The 19,603-nt window shown below is 45.9% G+C and overlaps 1 protein-coding gene across 3 annotated transcripts in view; it reads right to left on the bottom strand.

The window, feature by feature from the left end:
- DTNB (dystrobrevin beta) overlaps positions 1-19,603 on the bottom strand; it is a 101,265-nt gene that overhangs the window by 53,580 nt on the left and 28,082 nt on the right. For all 3 annotated transcript variants that reach the window (XM_081854734.1, XM_081854736.1, XM_081854735.1), the window contains exon 9: positions 7,421-7,545. In XM_081854734.1, the coding sequence (XP_081710860.1) occupies positions 7,421-7,545 (125 nt within the window). The remainder of the gene's footprint in view (positions 1-7,420; positions 7,546-19,603) is intronic.

Genomic DNA, 19,603 nt, shown 5'->3' with positions numbered 1-19,603 from the left:
CCTTCGCCACGACAAGGCAGTGATCCATGAAGGGATCCATGAAGGGATCCATGTCTGGAAGTGAGAGCTGGACCATAAAGAAGGCTGATCGCCGAAGAATGGATGTTTTTGAATTCTGGTGCTGGAGGAGACTCTTGAGAGTCCCATGGATTGCAAGAAGATCAAACGTATCCATTCTGAAGGAAATCGGTCCTGAGGGCTCCCTGGAAGGACAGATCCTGAAGCTGAGGCTCCAAGACTTTGGCCACCTCACGAGAAGAGAAGACTCCCTGGAAAAGACCCTGATGTTGGGAAAGATGGAGGGCCCAAGGAGAAGGGGACGGCAGAGGATGAGATGGTGGGACAGTGTTCTCGAAGCCACAAACATGAGTTGGACCAAACTGCGGGAGGCAGTGGAAGACAGGAGGGCCTGGCGTGCTCTGGTCCAGGGGGTCACGAAGAGTCAGACACGACTAAGCGACTAAACAACAACAACAATGCATCAAACATTAAAAGCTTCCCTAAACAGGGCTGCCTTCAGATGTCTTCTATAAGTCTGGTAGTTGTTTTTCTTTTGACATCTGGTGGGAGGGCTTTCCCCAGAGCGGGTGCCACCACCGATGAGCCATTAAAAGCCATTTTGCCCCAGCAAGGCTTTTGCTATCAGGTGCCTATATTTGGCTTTCCCAGTTGACGGGTTTATATTGCTGTTTAGTTGCAATTGTAACTTTATGTGTTGTAAAAGCCACCACTTAGGCGTCATAGATCATAAATAAAATTGTGGGGACCCTGAGGATCATCTAGCCCAACCCCCAGCAATGCAAGAATATGCAGCTGTCCCATATGGGGATCAAACCTGCAACCTTGGCATTATCTTTTTATATATATATATATAATTTCAACATAACATTTTATCAGAAAACATATCATTCTTAAAATCCCCCCTATTCCCCCCCCCCAGACTTCCCTCAGCTCCTCTCTCTGGTTTATCAACCTATGTTATTTTCTGCATGTTACAAAACTGTACAGATCCTTAATTTGTCTATCTAAATATTATCAATAAAAAGTTTGCAAAAGTCTATTCAAAACCTGCCAAGGTGTCCAGTTCATTTTGTTGTTTCTTTAAATACTTTGTGAAGGGTTCCCATTCATCTTTAAAATCAGAGTTATCCTTGTCATGTAGTTTGTGTGTCAGTTTTGCCAATTCTGCGTAATCCATCAATTTCTCTTGTCCATTCTTTTGTCCATCCTTGTGCTACAGCAGCAAGAGTCTTAATAGAACAAGGATGGAAGAACGAGGAAATCCTGACTAAAGAACTGTGGCAACCTTGGCATGAATAACACCACACTCTGAGCTGGGGCAGAAATTTCATTTTAGAAAGTGATGCCCATTGAGTCAAAGCCAGCGCTAGGGAGGAACAAGGGGCAGCAGCTACCTCTATCTGGGGGCCACAGCCAAAAAGGCCATGAAGCCAGATGGATCATTGGCCTGATCTAGGAAAGCTGTTCTGGTTATTCCCTTATCTTGCCGGCATCTTATCCAAAAGGGAGAGAGTGGCGAAACCTACAAAGAAACAGCGACAGCAAGAGGGAAAGAGTCGGAAGGAAATGAAAAGGGTGAGCTGTTTTTCCTGACCCAAATACAGTTTCTCCTGCTTTTTCCTTTTTTTTTAAGGGTACCAGAAGATAAACATCTCTGACACTCACTCTGTCATATGGAGTAAAAGACTCCCACCACTAATTTAAACAAGACTCTGTAAGGCTCTGCAATTACACCGTAAAGTCTAAACGAGATCTCATTAGAGATTTTTTTTAAAGCATGCAAACTCTAGAACAAACATGAAGCTTCATGTTGAGCTTTCTCTTAGGAGGACGGGAAACAAAAGGTCAGCGGTGGCATTAATGCTTTTAAAAAGCGGCGAGCCAGTGGCTGCAACATGGGACAGTCAAAAATGGGACAGTCACGTCCAGCTAGGAAGCTGGTCTAACCCATCTCCGAGAATTGCAGAGAAGCTGAAAGGGAGACAATACCAGGAGTGCAGTCCCTCTGCTGAACAAGGGGGACTGAGAACCAGCAAATCGATCCCGGGCACCTTTGCATTTTTCTTTAGCTTTATCCTGCAAGATGTCCTGGTATGTTTCACTGGCTGTGTGGTGGTGGGAATTTATCTGCTACCTTTGGTGCCTTATGGACAGAAAGGTGGGGTGGAAAGAATCAATAATTCTGCAGCCACCTCGGCTACTGGTGTGTTCCCCCTGTGTGCCTGTGGAGCCAGGCAAGGCAGGGACCAGCTCTACAGACTCCAGCTCTGTCTGATTCTCCGCCAGCCCTCCTTGCCGGCTTCTCTCTGCCCACTTCCTGCCTCCCCTCCGTGCTGTGGAAGGAGATGCCATTTTGCTTCCTGGCAGGAAGCGGCTGGCGAGGCAGAGAGGAGGAGAACTTACCTGCAGCCACCCGTCACGGCTGGATTTGCTTTGCGATCATTACACAAGTCCATTCGGGGCCTAATACGCACCAGCCAGAACAAGAAGCTGCATCAGAAGGAAAACGTTTGTGTGCTAATTGCTTTACCAAATTACCGCTCCGTACTCGGGAGTCCTCGCAATTTGGAGTGTTGCTTTAATGTCAAAATTGCCCGCTCCTTTTAATTTTCTTTTCCTCCCAGAATTAACGCTTGAAGCTTTATGGTAAATAGCAATCCAGGGGAAGAAATTACACGGTGCAATTTGAGTAGCGATTCTAATTGCAAAACAATTTTCCTTCTTCTGAAATGAATCCGTGGCCACCCACCAGAAACACCTCTCTCACCTGGGGCCAGCCCCAAATGGCCTGTGGTCGCACTGAGACTGCAGAGATTTCTACAGACTTTCCTGGGAGCAAGGCCCATTAAACTCAGCGAGATCTGCTTCCATGCAAACACACACAGGTTTCATGGTGGTCCTTGGTAACCTCGGGATTGGATTACTGTAATGCGCTCTATGTGGGGCTCCCCTTGTGGCTGCAGCTGGGGCAAAATGCTTGCTTCAGGGGGCAAAATGCCCCCAGCACCTCACTCCTTGCTTTGCAGGATTTGCACTAGGTGCCACTCTGCTATGGAGCTAAGTTCAAGATGTTGGTATTGGAACTGTATATGGCCCTACAGAGTGCAGGACTGTGAGAGACGGTCTTATATACAGTGGTGCCCCGCAAGACGAACGCCTCGCAAGACGAAAAACCCGCTAGACGAAAGGGTTTTCCGTTTTGGAGGCGCTTCGCAAAACGAATTTCCCTATGGGCTTGCTTTGCAAGACGAAAATGTCTTGCGAGTTCCTGCGGGGTTTTTCCCCTCCCCCCCTTTTCCTAAGCTGCTAAGCCGCTTATCAGCTGATCCGCTAAAAGCCGCTAAACCGCTAATAGCGCTAATCCGCTAAGCTGTCAATGGGCTTGCTTCGCAAGACGAAAAACCGCTATACGAAGAGCCTCACGGAACGGATTAATTTCGTCTTGCGAGGCACCACTGTAATTATCTCCTAAAGTGTAAGTAAAGGTAAAGGGACCCCTAACCATTAGGCCCAGTCGCGGACGACTCTGGGGTTGCGGCGCTCATCTCGCTTTATTGGCCGAAGGAGCCGGCGTATAGCTTCCGGGTCATGTGGCCAGCATGACTAAGCCGCTTCTGGCAAACCAGAGCAGAGCACGGAAATGCCCTTTACCTTCCCACCAGAGTGGTACCTATTTATCTACTTGCACTGGTGTGCTTTCGAACTGCTAGGTTGGCAGGAGCAGGGACCGAGCAACAGGAGCTCACCCCGTTGTGAGGATTTGAACTGCTGACCTTCTGATCGGCAATTCCTAGGCTCTGTGGTTTAGACCACAGCGCCACCCACGTCCCAATACAATGAATAAAGGTAAAGGGACCCCTGACCGTTAGGTCCAGTCACGGACGGCTCTGGGGTTGCGACGCTCATCTCGCTTTACTGGCCGAAGGAGCCGGCGTACAGCTTCCGGGTCATGTGGCCAGCATGACTAAGCCGCTTCTGGCGAACCAGAGCAGCACACAGAAACGCCGTTTACCTTCCCGCCAGAGTGGTACCTATTTATCTACTTGCACTTTGACGTGCTTTCGAACTGCTAGGTTGGCAGGAGCAGGGACCGAGCAACGGGAGCTCACCCCGTGGCGGGGATTTGAACCGCCGACCTTCTCATCGGCAAGCCCTAGGCTCTGTGGTTTAACCCACAGAGCCACCCGCATCCCTCTCCTAAAGTGTATATATTGCTTAATTGTAAAAGAAAAGGAACCCTCAAACTGGTTCATACCCAGTAGGTCGATGTGGTCTGCAGGAGGGCTTCTCTTGCAATTTCCAAGGAGATCCGAAGCCAGCTCTGCAGTAACTCAGAGCGGAGCTGTTAGTGTGGCTGTCCCTGTTCTGGGGAACAGCATTTTTATTGAAATATGACAAGCGCACACGGCCTGCACTTTCAAAAACCAGTTGAAGGCATTTGTGTTCCCACAAGCTTCCCCAACTGGAGGAATAGGTTTCTGCCATGGGTGCCTACTTTGCATTGCTTTCAAAATTCATCGGCTTTTGTTTCCTGTTTTTATTTTCTTATTGCATTTTGCACATTGAGACATGTGTGGAAGGCGATAAATAAACAAACCAGCTAAACCTGCCCAACAGGCAGTGGTGCAGCAAACAGCAACCCCACCGTTCCAAATCCGCCCTTCCAAATTTTCAAAAGTGAAACGACTTAGGGGAAAGGCAGCGATTAACACTGCCACGTGGTCTCGCTGGCACAGATTCATCTGTTCCATTAGCAAATCAGAATTACCAGGAAAGACCAAATCTAATTTCTGTTCATTTGCTAACTTCTACATCCTAACGTTTAGGTTAAGGTTGCAGCATATATATATATATCTCCTCTAATTCAATGCTCGATTTACGCAAAACTGCCCATTTATAAAGCATGCAGGTTGCTTGAATACAAGGGCTGAGCTTTTGCAGGATTTTGGTAGGAGTTCTGTGTTGCCAGGGACACATGGGCAGTGGCAAAATGTATTCGGGGGGGGCAGTGGGGGGGAAGGACCAGACGGGCACCAGGGAGCAAGAGATTGCTTATGTTTGCAACAGGAACTCCACCCATCTGCCGCCCCTGCCAATATGGGAAGGTGGTATAATAATAATAATAATAATAATTATAATAATAATAATAATAATAATAATAATAATAATAATAATAATTTATTTATACCCCGCCCATCTGGCTGGTAAAGGGACTCTGGCCGTGTGCTTTAAAACAGACCTAGGAAACAACTGAAGCCAAGGAGGTTGTTCTTGATCCAGGCATGCCAAGACACCCCCGGGAATAAGTGTCAAGCTAGGAATTCTACAGGAAACAAACACTCTTTCTCCTTGTCTCTTAGGATCCTACCCTGAAAACCATGGAGCTCTTAACTGGATTTTCGAAAGGGCTGTTCCAACAAGCAGACACCTTTGGGGGGCTACCTAAATTAAAAAACTATACCCCCCCCCCGCCAACACCCTTCCAATCCAATGCAAAACCCCAACGGCCTGACCTCTCTGCCTGCTCCAGGCTTCCTGGAAAACTGCTCAGAGGAAGTCACTGAGAGCTGGGCAAAAGGCTGCCTCTTCCACACTCCTTCCCACTCTGAAGACAAGCAGCAAGCGGGTGGGGAGAGCCTCAGGGAGGCAGCAGAGACAGACACAGAAAGCAAGATGCCATCAGCAGCTTATCTGTACGCAACCTTTCCATGGCACACCGTGCCCAACATCAGAAGAGAACAAGGCGTAGTAAAATGCAACAAACACATTCTGCCTCTCCTGACTCTCCACCCTGGGACTGCTGCTGTCCACATAGCTGCCAGGTTGGCCCCAAGACATCATGCACGTGTCACGCGATGTCACACACCTCCCAACACAGCCCAGGGTGGCGTAGCCTTCTGCTAGCTGCGGTGAGGCCCGGTGGGGGAATGGGAGAAAGAAAGATGGAGGTGCCTTGAAAAAACTAGGAGAAGAAGGGGATAGTAGCACCCCCTCCCCAATATTTGGAGATGAAATTATTGGGTATTGAGGTTGGGTATTGAGGTTGCGAGGGACGCGGGTGGCGCTGTGGGTAAAACCTCAGCGCCTAGGACTTGCCGATTGTCAGGTCGGCGGTTCGAATCCCCGTGGCGGGGTGCGCTCCCGCCGTTCGGTCCCAGCGCCTGCCAACCTAGCAGTTCGAAAGCACCCCTAAGTGCAAGTAGATAAATAGGTACCGCTTTATAGTGGGAAGCTAAACGGCGTTTCCGTGTGCTGCGCTGGTGCTGGCTCGCCAGATGCAGCTTGTCACGCTGGCCACGTGACCCAGAAGTGTCTCCGGACAGCGCTGGCCCCCGGCCTATAGAGTGAGATGGGCGCACAACCCCAGAGTCGGACACGACTGGCCCGTACGGGCAGGGGTACCTTTACCTATTGAGGTTGCGACCTCTTTCCTGAGCATTCACCCTGATTAATTTGCAGAATGTTTGCAGGGAGGTCATACAATGTTGGCTGCTTATTCAGCATCCATTCCCATCTGTTTGCAGAAACTTTGCAGAACATCATACCACACCAGTGCGAGAGAGCTGTCTCCTCAACCAAGCCCAGCCTGAGAAAACCATGGACACCTGTGACTTCTCTTCCAGACCATCACTGCCCCTGCTGCAAGAGGCCCCCACAGACCTTTTCCGATTTAACACCTGTGATGCCACTTTCTGGATTAAATCTGGTGAGCACACAAGTTCAATAACATTCAACGACATAATGTCCTGGGCAATCGGACCAGAGCAGGATTACAGATTCCTGCATCGCAAGGGGCTGGACTAGATGAATCTAGGGGTTCCTTCTGACTCTACAATTCTAGGATTCCTGCCAGGTTCTGATCACTCAGTAACTGCTAAAAAAGTGACTCGCCGGATGCTGGTGTTACCTCCCCACATGCTGCTTCAAGGATGCCAGTAAGGCCACATGCAGAACCAGCCATTTGGAACACAGACATACACCCACACCTGCCACAGTTCTGCCTCTGGAGACAGGACAGCCTCCTCCAAACTGCCCCCCTACAGGCACTCTGGACCACAACTGCCATCATCCTGGGCATCCTACGGCTGTTCCGGAGGGCAGAACACCAGGGAAGGCTGCAGTCAGCCAATCTTCTGCAAGCGCTTGTGAAGCTATAGAAGGAAGTCTCAGAGCTGAGCATCTTTCCATCCACAGCACAATGACGAGGACCAGACAGTGAGAATCCACTCCAAGAGGATCCACAAAATGACTCTCAAGGCTCCTTGTACAGGTAGCCTTTTCGGGCAGAGACCCTTCCTCTCTGCGTTTCTCTTGGCCGCCCTTTCATGAACCCAGGCACCACGTGTACAAAGGGAGGCAGAGCGAGAGGAGACTGGCACAGAACGGAAGAGATACTCACCCTGTGTGGGCCAGGTCAAGGGGCTTCTCTGGCTGCTCCGGGTACACGGGGTGAGGAGGCTCTCGACTGGGTACACAACCAAGAGATTTGCTAATGGCATGGCTCAGCTTCTTGGCAGGCGATTTCTGTTTTTTTTTTTCAGAGAGAGAATTAAACACAGAAATGGGAATTAGCACAGCAAAGCAATCAGTGCAGCACAGCGCAGAGCTGAAGAAGAGCTGTGGTCCAGCCTCCCAGGACACAGGGCTCTCCAGGCGCAAGCCCCAGGCAGCCACCAAACAATGCCTGGTGTCCAAAGGGGGCCTGGAGCCAGGCTCTCTCCCATCCTGCCCATCACCCCAACCCAATTGCACTGGCTGCCAATTAGCTTCTGGGTCCAACTCAAAGGGCCAGTTTTGACCTATAAAGCCTTAAATCCCTCAAGGACCATCTCTCCCCATGTGAACCGACCCGGACCCTGTGATGGTCATCTGAGGCCCTTCTTTGTGATCTTCTGGAGCTTTAGGCTCCAGGTGAAAACTTTCCTCTTCAATTGGGCCTTTGGCTGACGTATTTTTGTTTCGTTATTATGCTTTGCATTTTGTGCTTTTATGCTGCAAACAACTCTGCAATCTTTGGATGAAGGGCGGTATATAAATTTAATAAATCATCACTGCTGGGTTAATATTATGCATGGTGCAAGAGTCCACAGGCTTGTTGCAACAGCCTTGTCTCCAGGGCATCAAGGCCTTGTAGGGACAAGATGACAGTGTGCTTTTCACTCATAGGATCATGGAACTGTAGAGTTGGAAGGGAACCCAAGGGCCATCTAGTCTTACCCCCTGCAATGCTCAGCAGAGTGTGCCAGAATCAAAAGAGGGGGTCTCAATTTCCTATCAGAGAAACCAGTGTCTTCTCATCACTGGTTTTTCTAACCACAGTCAGAGAAGCCCACAAGCTCTTCCTTGGCCTGGGTTGCAGGCACCAGCTTGTGGTTTCACTGCACGAGAGGCACTTACGCAATCTCTACTGCAATTTCCCTAACCTTGTGGTTGGAAAGATGAGCAGGGCCTGCAGGTGTGACCTTGTCGCAAGGTGCTCGTTCCCGTTGCCATACTCAAAGGTTTTAAGAGGATGTGTCCTTGACAAGGACTAGATGGATGGATGGAAGGGAGGGAGGGAGGGAGCTGGAGCCAAGTGCAGAGGGGAGGCAGAAGCCCTAAAAGCCCTAAAAAGATCCCTTCGCATGTGAGAAGCAACAATCAATTGAGACAACCTCCCCAGACCCATGGAAACATCTGGAGAGACCTATTGGATTAGAGCTTTTTAATATAAACTGGTTCTAAGCAGTGGTTCACACTACGAGGCTCTAGGCATCAGGCCCTCTAACAAGGACCCAGCCAGGAACCTTCTCTTTATTAGAGGCTATAAGGTTAGGGAGGCAAAGGTCCATCGGATCGGTGGTGGGCTGGGCTGGGCCAAACACTTGTCTGTAACACCAGGAGGCCTCAATCCTAGAAAAGAGCTCCCTCTTTGCCACCACAGAAGAGGCCCCAAAGGCGTTCTTGTTGAATGGTTTCTTTAAATTTTAGGTTTCATTATTGTTTCTCAAGATGTGTATGTCTTTAAGGGCCAGAGCAAATAACATGACTTAGTTTTACAGCTGTGAAGCAGTATAGCAGGTGCTGTTAAGTTATGTTAATTAAGCTGTTGGGTATGGTATATAAAGAGCAGCATGTTGCTCTCAGTACCCTGGTGGATGGGTCACACTTTTTGATATAATGTAGTTTAGTGTAAAAGGAGTTTTTGTTTTTGCTATTTGTAATTAAACCAAGCAAAAGTTACTTTTGCGTTTCTTGAATGTGTGGTCTCCCCAGCATGCCCTCTACAGCACAACTAATCTGCAAATAGCCAACATCTTTGGTTATGGGCCCAGCTGCTGAGGAGATGACTGCATATTTTTGGACTTTGAGAAAGGTTTGAAAACTCCTTGCAGATGTAATGGCGAGTCGACTTAAAAAGTGCTTAGTCAATCTCATTCATAATGACCAAGCTGGTTTTTTACCTAATAGGCAAATAAAAGACAACATAAGACATATAATAAACCTTATTGAATACCTAGAATGCAAAAATGAATTTCCCGCGGTATTAATGTTCATTGATGCCGAAAAGGCTTTTGACAATGTATCCTGGCATTTTCTAATAAACAGGGATGACAGGGATAGAGGGCACATTCCTGGAAGGAATAAAAGCAATTTATTCACAACAAAGTGCTAAATTAATTATTAATAACAACTTAACAGAATCCTTTGAAATTTCGAAGGGTACAAGACAGGGGTGCCCTCTATCACCTTTTTTGTCTATTATGGTGTTAGAAATACTTACAAATAAGTTAAGGAAAACTTCAGAGATACGCAGAATAAGAATTGGAGTGAAAGAATATAAATTGAAAGCATATGCCGATGATCTTATGTTGTCGCTGGAAGATCCCAAAAAAAGTGTCGGTAAAGTGTTAGATTTGCTAGAAGAATTTGGAAAGTTATCCGGCTTTAAATTAAATAGAACAAAAACTAAAATGATGACTAAAAATATGAAAGAAGAAAAGAATTACAGACGGGAATTAAAGTAACTAAAAAAGTAAAATACCTCGGAATTTGGCTAACAATGAAGAATATTAATTTAATGGAAGACAACTACACAAACACATGGAAAGAAATAAAGAAGGACCTGGATACCTGGAACAGAATAAAACTCTCTTGGTCGGGAAGAATGGCAGCAATTAAGATGAGTCTATTACTGAAATTGCTGTTCTTATTTCAAAATATACCGATAATCAGGGGAACCTCAGTATTTAGAGATTGGCAGAAAGTACTCTCTAAATTTATTTGGCAAGGAAAAAGGCCAAGAATTAGATTCAAATTACTCACAGATCAAAGAGATAGGGGAGGATTTGCGGTTCCAAATTTGAAGCTGTATTATGAAGCCTCGTGCCTTTGCTGGGTTAAAGATTGGATTGTCATCAAAAACACAGATCTGTTAGATTTAGAAGGATTCAATATAAGATTTGGTTGGCACGCTTATTTGTGGCGTAATAAGGAAAAGGTCCACAAAGGATTTTCTAATCATATTATTAGAGGGCCACTGTTGGAAGTATGGGAGAGAAACAAAAAATTATTGGGGAAAAAATACCCCTTGGTGGTTATCACCAATTGATATCTTAACAATAATAAAAAAAAAACATTGAAGGAGAAAGATGGACTTACGAAGATTTGCTAGTAAAAACAGAAAATGGATGGAAGATTAGGCCATATGAAGAGATAAAGAACAAACTGACAGGTTGGATCCAATTTCACCAAATTAATGCTATGTGGACTGAAGATAAAAAGAATGGGATGAACGGGAAAAAATCCAGATTCCAGGTAGAAATATTAGAAAACAAATCAAAACTCCTATCAAAAATGTACAGCCAGTTGCTTGAATGGGACACCAAAGATGAAGAAATAAAGGAAGTAATGGTGAAATGGGCGATAGACTTTGGATACAACATAGAGTTTGATAAGTGGAAGAAACTCTGGAATAAAGGTATGAAATTCTCGGCATGCACAACACTTAGAGAGAACATGGATAAAATGATGTACAGGTGGTACATCACGCCTGTAAAATTAGAAAAAATGTACAAAACCGGAGACAAATTATGCTGGAAATGTAAGATTAAGGAAGGCAATTTTTATCACATGTGGTGGTCGTGTGAGGTAATGAACTAAAAAAAAAATTAAATTAAATATACCTTCACACAAAAACCCGAGGCCTTCCTTCTGGGGATAATCGGAGAAGAAATTAAAAAGGAAGGCCAAACACTTTTCCAATATGCAACAGCGGCTGCTAGAACACTAATAGCACAAAATTGGAAGACATCAAAAATCCCAACTATAAATGAGTGGCAATCTAAATTATTTGATTATATAGAATTGGCAAAAATGACACAGAAAATAAGAAACCAAAAAGGTACAAAGTTTAATAATGAATGGAATAAATTTATGACATATATTGAAACAGATGTAAAAAACCTAAAAATCACAGTAGGCTCGATATAACGCTTGCGCCGTAAAGAGTTTTAAGAAAACGAAACTGCAGATAGAAAACTTCTTGTAACATATTCCGAAACCGAGTTGAAGGGAAGTCAATTATTGTTGTGTGATTTAGTTATTTAGTTACTGTAAGTTTAATTTGTTGGTGTTTTATGTTATGTAATGTTTTTCCTTTTTTTGCTATTTTTGTGTTTTGTTTGTCTTTTTTTGTTGTTTTAATGTTTGGTGTTGTATAATGAATTGAAACTAATAAAAATTAAAAAGAAAAGAAAAGAAAACTCCTTCTCCTGTAGGTGTGGTTCTGTGGGTCTGGAAGAGTTCCAGAATGGTCGACCGGGTTCCAGAAGCCGAGAAAGCTCTGACGTTCCCACAGCTGACAGATGAGAACTGTAGTTTATGGTCGCTTCGGGTGGAGGCGCTTTTGACCTCTCGAGAAGTGTGGACCTATGTGACTAATGACCCTCCGGACACTGTGACTAATGCTTGGTCAAAAGGAGATGCAAAAGCCAGGGCAATAATTAATTTGGCTGTCAGCGACCAGCAAGTAGTATATATAAGAAATAAGAAAACTGCCAAAGAAATGTGGGAGTTGGTGGGACTCCGAAAGGGTCTTCCTAAACCTTCTGTTCCAGGTGCCACCTCTTTGGCTTCACTGCAGAGACGCCCAGGGAGCATATACACACTGGGACAGACTTGTGGTGATCATGGTAGCAATGGAGTCATAGAATCATAGAATCCTAGAGTTGGAAGAGACCACAAGGGCCATGGAGTCCAACCCCCTGCCAAGCAGGAAACACCATCAGAGCACTCCTGACATATGGTTGTCAAGCCTCTGCTTAAAGACCTCCAAAGAAGGAGACTCCACCACACTCCTTGGCAGCAAATTCCACTGTCGAACAGCTCTCACTGTCAGGAAGTTCTTCCTAATGTTTAGGTGGAATCTTCTTTCTTGTAGTTTGGAACCATTGCTCCGTGTCCGCTTCTCTGGAGCAGCAGAAAACAACCTTTCTCCCTCCTCTATGTGACATCCTTTTATATATTTGAACATGGATATCATATCACCCCTTAACCTCCTGTCCCTGGACTGGGTGACCTCGGTGCAGAAGCTGAGATCCAACCGCAACCATGACCCCAGGGATCCCTCAACACCAGGCCTCCAGCTCAGGCAGGGAGACTTGTTTGCCTGCTATGGTCATCTTCTTTGGCAATACCTTGTAGCTGAGGATGATTGTCTTCCATGAACACGGTCTTAACAGTGAGTCCGTAAGTGACTGTGGAGGCCAATTCTGGATCCACACGTCCTTCCACAGTGGGGACATTGGATTCCGGGCAGGAGTTGACCATGGTGAGGGTTTGCCAAACGTGCCTTCTTCTTAGGTCGTTTCTCCCTTGTGTCTTGAGTTCGAGCGTCTTCAAAGCCCATGACACCTTTGGTAAAAGCTGTTCTCCAACTGGAGCGCTTGCAGGCCAGTGTTCCCCAGTTATCAGTGCTTATACTACATTTTTTAAAAGAGTGATTTTGAGAGCATCTGTAAAGCTCTTTTGTTGTCCACCGGTTATTTTGCTTTCCATTCTTAAGTTGGGTATAGAGTAGTTGCTTTGGAAAACGACCATCAGGCATCCGAGCAACATGACCAGTCCAATGAAGTTGATGTTGAAGAATCTTTGCCTGCAATGGTAGGGCATGGGCAGAGTGAACACACAAAAATGTTCTAAAATTAGGGTGGCAAATGCTCGGTGGGAAAGTGGCCAGGGCAGACCAAAGCCATTCACAAGAAGTCCCTCTGGTGGTTTGCCCTCCTTCAGGAGACATGGCACCTCTAAGCCCTTCAAGGCAGGAGGAAGGTAAGAACCATGTACTGACTTAAGAGAAAGGGAGAGCGGCAGATGGAACTGGGGGAACCAACAAGGAACCAGGAAAGTGGGCGCCAAAAAAAGCACAGGCACCCACCCCTCTCCCAGTCACTGGGACCAACCAGAAGGACGTCTGGGTAACCAACAGCTCAAGCTTCTATACCCAGAGAACCTGGTCAAGAAAATACACATATGTTATTTTGACACTCTGATTTCTCTTTCCAAACACGAAAGTCAAGCGTTTGTTTTCCCACATGGATTTCTTAGGTGCCACTGACCTCGCTAGAAAAACCTCTTTGAGGATGATGGCAGCACAGCACGTGCCGAGGATCTGGGACAAAGCAACACTTCTTGAGGGCTCCAGTAACATGCTAACCTGCACGGCTGACGTTATTCTGTGCTTCTGCCAGCAAAAGCAGTTTTGATTTTTTTCAAAAAGCAAGGTTTTGAGAGGATAATCTTACTAGCTATGCGTGCTGGATGTTCTTGCTGCTTGTTCAGCTAGGAGGTTTCTGGAGCAGAGCAAGTTGAAGTCAGCTAAAAGGACCGTTTCATTTCTTAAGCCTTCTTTTCCTTTCTTTGATGCTCAGTAATTTAAATGTTGCATTTGTCTTCGGTTTTAAGACTTTGTTATTCTTTGTTTTATTATTATATATATATATATATATATATATTTTTAAAAAATTATTAAATTTTTCCATAGAAACTCCAATCATACAAATTTCCACATCACATATTTTAGCTTATTGGACCTCCCTCAACTTCTCTGACAATCATTCGTAATTGAATTCCTATCTTCACATTCCTTAATTTTGGTATTGCCTTTAAATACCATATTTCTATCCTCATTTACTTTCTTACAATATTCCTTATATTTTCACAAAGCTTATTTAAAGCACACTAGCGTTGTATATTCCTCACAAACAGTTTTCAAATACTCTGTAAATTTTCCCCAGTCCGCAAGAAACTTGTGGTCCTTTTGAAATCTAATTTCCCCAGTTAGTTTGTCCAGTTCTGCATAATCTGTTAATTTTGTTCTCCATTCTTCCAAGGTCGGTACTTCTTCTTGTTTCCATTTTTGGGCCATCAATATTCTTGCTGCTGTTATTGCATACTGAAAAAGTTTACGGTCCCTCTTATTTATATCCATTCTTGTTATTCCCAGCAAAAAGGTTTCTGGTTTCTTAACAAAGCTATATTCCAGCATTTTCTTTAGTTCATTATATATCATCTCCCAGAACCCCCTTACTTTCTTACAATCCCACCACATATGCATAAATGTACCTTCTTTCTCCTTACTAGCAAACAGCTTGCACCTGCGAAAACAGAGGCCCTGCAGGTGGGTGGTTCTGGGGGCACTAGCCAGCTGCTTGCTTGTTCTGAACGGGCAGCTCTCTCTCTGAAACAACAGGCAGGGAGCCCCGGCATGCAGCACGTGGATTGGGGGGCTCTCTCCCACCACCCAGTCTATTGGCAAGAACTGTTGGGATACTGCCAGGGAGATGGGGGCATCAGGCAGGCCCCCAGCTGGCTCCAGCCACCGGCCGGCAGCCGGATGATCGCCGGTCCCCCTTGGAACAGCAACCATCGGCGACACGAGCCTCAGATACGTTTAGAGACCCGTGCACGCTCTATCAGCAGAGTGTGTAAATCTTCTCACAGCAGAAGAGGTGGACAGAAAAATGTGTAAGCAGTATATTACAGCATTTTATTCAGCAGCAGGAACAAAGAAAAAAATGTGTCTGCTTCCCTTTGTCTCCAGCAAAACAGCAGCAAAGCAAAAGCTATATACAAACGGAAGTTCCCAGCAAGTGCTGGAAGTAAACAGGCATGTGACACACAAGAGTCATGCCTGTACCTTTTAAGGTGGAACGGAACTATATCCTAACAAGAACTGCTGCTTAAGTGTATATGGGTGTACTATTCATATATTAGCTTAGCTTAGCCCACTTCACAGTGCTGTTACATAGGTATGTAGCAGGAACCCTTTTCCGGTAACAGGTAAAATGGAGGAAAAGGAAGACATAAATATATGTAATGTCATGCATGTAAAGAAATACTTTAAAAATGAAAATCTTTATCCCAGTCTGTATCTGCACTGCAATTGTTTGACTACAGGCTTGACTACTGTAATTCGCTCTACGCGGGGCTGCCCTTGAAGCTGTCCCAGAAACTCCAGCGGGTACAGAATGCTGCAGCGAGGCTCCTCACGGGGTCTCTGCCATGGGAGCATATTCACCCAGTGCTTTTCAAGCTGCACTGGCTCCCGGTGGAGTACAGGGTCAGATTTAAGGTGCTGCTTTTGACCTTTAAAGCCCTTCACGGCCTAGGACCCTCGTACCTCCGGGACCGCCTCTCCTGGTATGCCCCACGGAGAGCCTCAAGGTCCATAAATAACAACACCCTAGTGGTCCCGGGCCCTAAGGAAGTTAGATTGGCTTCGACCAGAGCCAGGGCCTTTTCAACTCTGGCCCCAACTTGATGGAACGCTCTGCCTCATGAGACCAGGGCCCTGCAGGATCTGATTTCTTTCCGCAGGGCCTGTAAGACAGAGTTGTTCCGCCTGGCCTTTGGCTTGGAGCCAGTTTGATTCCCTCCCTCCCTCCCTCTCTCTCTCTCTCTCTCTCTCTCTCTCTCTTTTTCTCCTTCTTTTCCTTCTCCTCCTGCGATGAGGCTACATTTTAATATTTTAATGTTCCATTATTTTAATGTTGTGTTTTATTTTTGTTTTTAAGTTTGTAATCATTCATCTTGTTTTTATTATTGCTTGTAAGCCGCTCTGAGCCAGGCCTTGGCTGGGGAGGGCGGGGTATAAATAAAAAATTATTATTATTATTATTAATTGTTTTTAAGTTGTTTTACCATTTGTGTGTTTGCTGCCCTGGGCTGCCTTAGGGAGGAAGGGCAGGATATAAACAGAATAAAAAATAATATGGTTAGCAATAGATTATTTAGAGGCAGATGACAATGATAGGGTTGAATTCAACTAAGTCATTTTATGAGCCTAGAGCATATATTATTTGGGGGGGCAGTTGTACCCTATATTCTAAATCTCATTTAATAAACTCCGGTGAAATAAATAAAGGAGAGGCCCGTGACCCATGAAAAGTGCTTTTGCTTGCTTGTCCTCTGTGCATGCATTTGCGCTGAGAGCCCCTTGCTCTGCTCTGTCAAAGAAACAGGCTGTAGCCAAGGTTAAAAAATGATCTGTGCGGAGAAGCTGGGGAGAGAATGGAGGAGGTCACTAAACACATCCCGGCTGCTTTGCTTTCTGCCTTAACAAGTGAAAAATTCCACCCCAAGGTGAAGACCGGGATTTCTGGCACGAGAACATGAGCAGACCCTGCCCTCTGCTGGAGAAACTTCACATAATCCTAAAAAAATTAGGAACACCATTTCCAAGAGTGCAATACAGTGAGGAAAATGCTTTATACTGACACAGTATATGCAGTATATGCAGACCGACAATTAATTTGGAAGAGGTTCTGGGTTAGCAAGATGTCCTTTGGCTGAGACGCTTGCCACAGACCTTCCTCCGGAGACCCTTTTCTGCAAGCGCTACCAGATGTCAGTATTGTAATGTCTCATTCTCACATTGCATAATGTTGCAGGATGCCTTTAATTACTTAATTGATGCATTCTGCTGTAAAGGACTGAGTTTACTATCTGCAAACGGGCGTTTAATGCTCACACCAGAGTGGGGTGCATCTCTGGGGCTGCACCTCAAGGCTGCAACTTCTGCCCTCCCTAAGGGAAACCTGATTGGTGCCAGTTCAGTATTTCATTCTCACACCCTTGCCGATCGGAAGGTCAGTGGTTCGAATCTCTGCAACGGGGTGAGCTCCCGTTGTTCGGTCCCTGCTCCTGCCAACCTAGCAGTTCGAAAGCACGTCAAAGTGCAAGTAGATAAATAGGTACCGCTCCAGTGGGAAGGTAAACGGCGTTTCCGTGCGCTGCTCTGGTTCACCAGAAGCAGCTTAGTGATGCTGGACACATGACGCAGAAAAACTGTCTGCGGACGAATGCTGGCTCCCTCGACCAGTAAAGCGAGATAAGCGCCACAACCCCTGAGTCATTTGCGACTGGACTTAACTGTCAGGGGTCCTTTAACTTTTGTTTCCTCAACTGTTGAACATTTTCCAAATATACCCCTTTTCCAGCTGCACTTCTCTCTTTAGAAAGCTGAACTCAAAACTGTCAGCATCTGTTGTGAAGTATGGTGCCACAAAACTGGGCATGTCTTTTTCAGGTGCTGTCTTAGGTGAATCGAGGAGTGAGATATTGTGGATTCCCATCACACCCACAGAAATTATGATGGCATCTTCCTTTGGGCCGTGCATGATGGAGAGTCTCAATCCAGGTACTGCGCATTAAACCCATTTTATGCTCAGCTAACCGTAACTGGTTGGCATGCAGAGTTGTGTCAGTGGAAAGACACTCATCAAGGGGAATTCCCTGATCTCTTGCCCTCACTGCAGCATCCTGAGTGTGCATGTGTGAGTGTATGCACATTCGCACATATCCAGCCTCTCCCGAGTGCTACGTCAGGTGCAATCCGCTGACTTGATGCAAAACAGAGGGGTCTGTTTGTCTCCTTTTTTGTTTTAGTATTTAGCATTTTAGAATTTAGTATTTCACTTGACTGGAGAGTTGTAATGTTCAAATTTCATACAGTAACAAATGATAGAGCCACATGCATGCTGCAAAGGGGCTCGCTCTCTCCCACACACCTGGATTTAACACTTAGCTTTTAAAATACAACACTTCCCCTATTCATGCTTTGATGCTCCAGGAAATGCTGGCTGTGTACTGTATTTTTCTTCCGAGGGTGCATCCTTGGAGTTATATTATCTGTTAAATCTCACATTAGGTCTTTTCTCTCCACCGCACTCTGTGAATGTTCACATACAAATACAATAAATACCCATTTCATTTCCAGCCCGTCTCATGCACCTCACAAAGCAGGTTCCACTTAATAGACAGTCACGTCAAGTTTTTAAGGTTCAGCTGCAGCCCCCTGTCGCTTCCAATACCCAGGAAGTGAGCAAGAGTGGAGGACTTCAGAGAGTCAGAATGACTTCTACTGATCCACAAAGGTCAGAAAATGATCAGGTTGCTAGCAAACCCCAGAGGTCCTTGCTCCAGTGGAGAATTGTCTTCTCTGAGAAATAGCAGCCTCTCTCCTGAATCAGCAGACATCATTTTTAATCCCCATAAAAAAGCACCTTATTCTAACACCTTCCTATATCTAATAGCCGCCCAGAGTGGAAACCCACAGGCCTGTGAGCAACAAAAAACAAAGAGTCTGGTTACAGCAGGGCTCTTTGGACCCAAGGCACCTTGCTGCCCGCCAGGCATGGGGCATGGCAACCAAGGCTAGCCAAGTTATTTTGGCATCTCATATAATAAGAATAAGAATAAGAATAATTTATTATTTATACCCTGCCCATCTGGCTGGGCCTCCCCAGCCACTCTGGGCGGCTCCCAACAAAAGATTAAAAATACACTAAAACATCAGTCATTAAAAAATTCCCTACACAGGGCTGCCTTCCGATGTCTTCTAAACGTCAGATAGTTGTTTATTTGTTTGACATCTGGTGGGAGGGTTTCCACAGGGCGGGCGCCACTACCGAGAAGGCCCTCTGCCTGGTTCCCTGTAACTTGGCTTCTCGCAATGAGGGAACTGCCAGAAGGCCCTCGGCGCTGGACCTCAGTGTCCGGGCAGAACGATGGGGGTGGAGATGCTCCTTCAGGTATACTGGATCAAGGCCATTTAGGGCTTTCAAGGTCAACACAACTTTGAATTGTGCTCAGAAACGTACTGGGAGCCAGTGTAGGTCTTTCAAGACCGGTGTTATGTGGGCTCAGCGGCCGCTCCCAGTCACCAGTCTAGCTGCCGCATTCTGGATTAGTTGTAGTTTGTGGGTACACAAAGGTAGCCCCACATAGAGCACATTGCAGTAGTCCAAGCGGGAGATAACCAGAGCATGCACCACTCTGGTGAGACAGACAGCGGGCAGGTAGGGTCTCAGCCTGAGTACCAGATGGAGCTGGTAGACAGCTACCCTGGACACAGAACTGACCTGCGCCTCAATGGACAGCTGTGAGTCCAAAATGTCTCCCAGGTTGCGCACCTGGTCCTTCAGGGATTTTAAGGATTTTGAGAGAGAGAGATGCCTGTCAATGGCTTTGAATCCAGAATAGACTCCTTGAAATTAGGAAAGAATTCCTAGCCCAAACCATTTATTCTCCGTTTTAAAAG

Source organism: Podarcis erhardii (assembly GCF_964252035.2).
Source record: "Podarcis erhardii genome assembly, chromosome: 3".
NCBI lineage: Eukaryota > Metazoa > Chordata > Lepidosauria > Squamata > Lacertidae > Podarcis > Podarcis erhardii.
The sequence above is the reverse complement of the archived record's forward strand: the minus strand, read 5'-3'. Positions and strand labels throughout refer to the sequence as shown.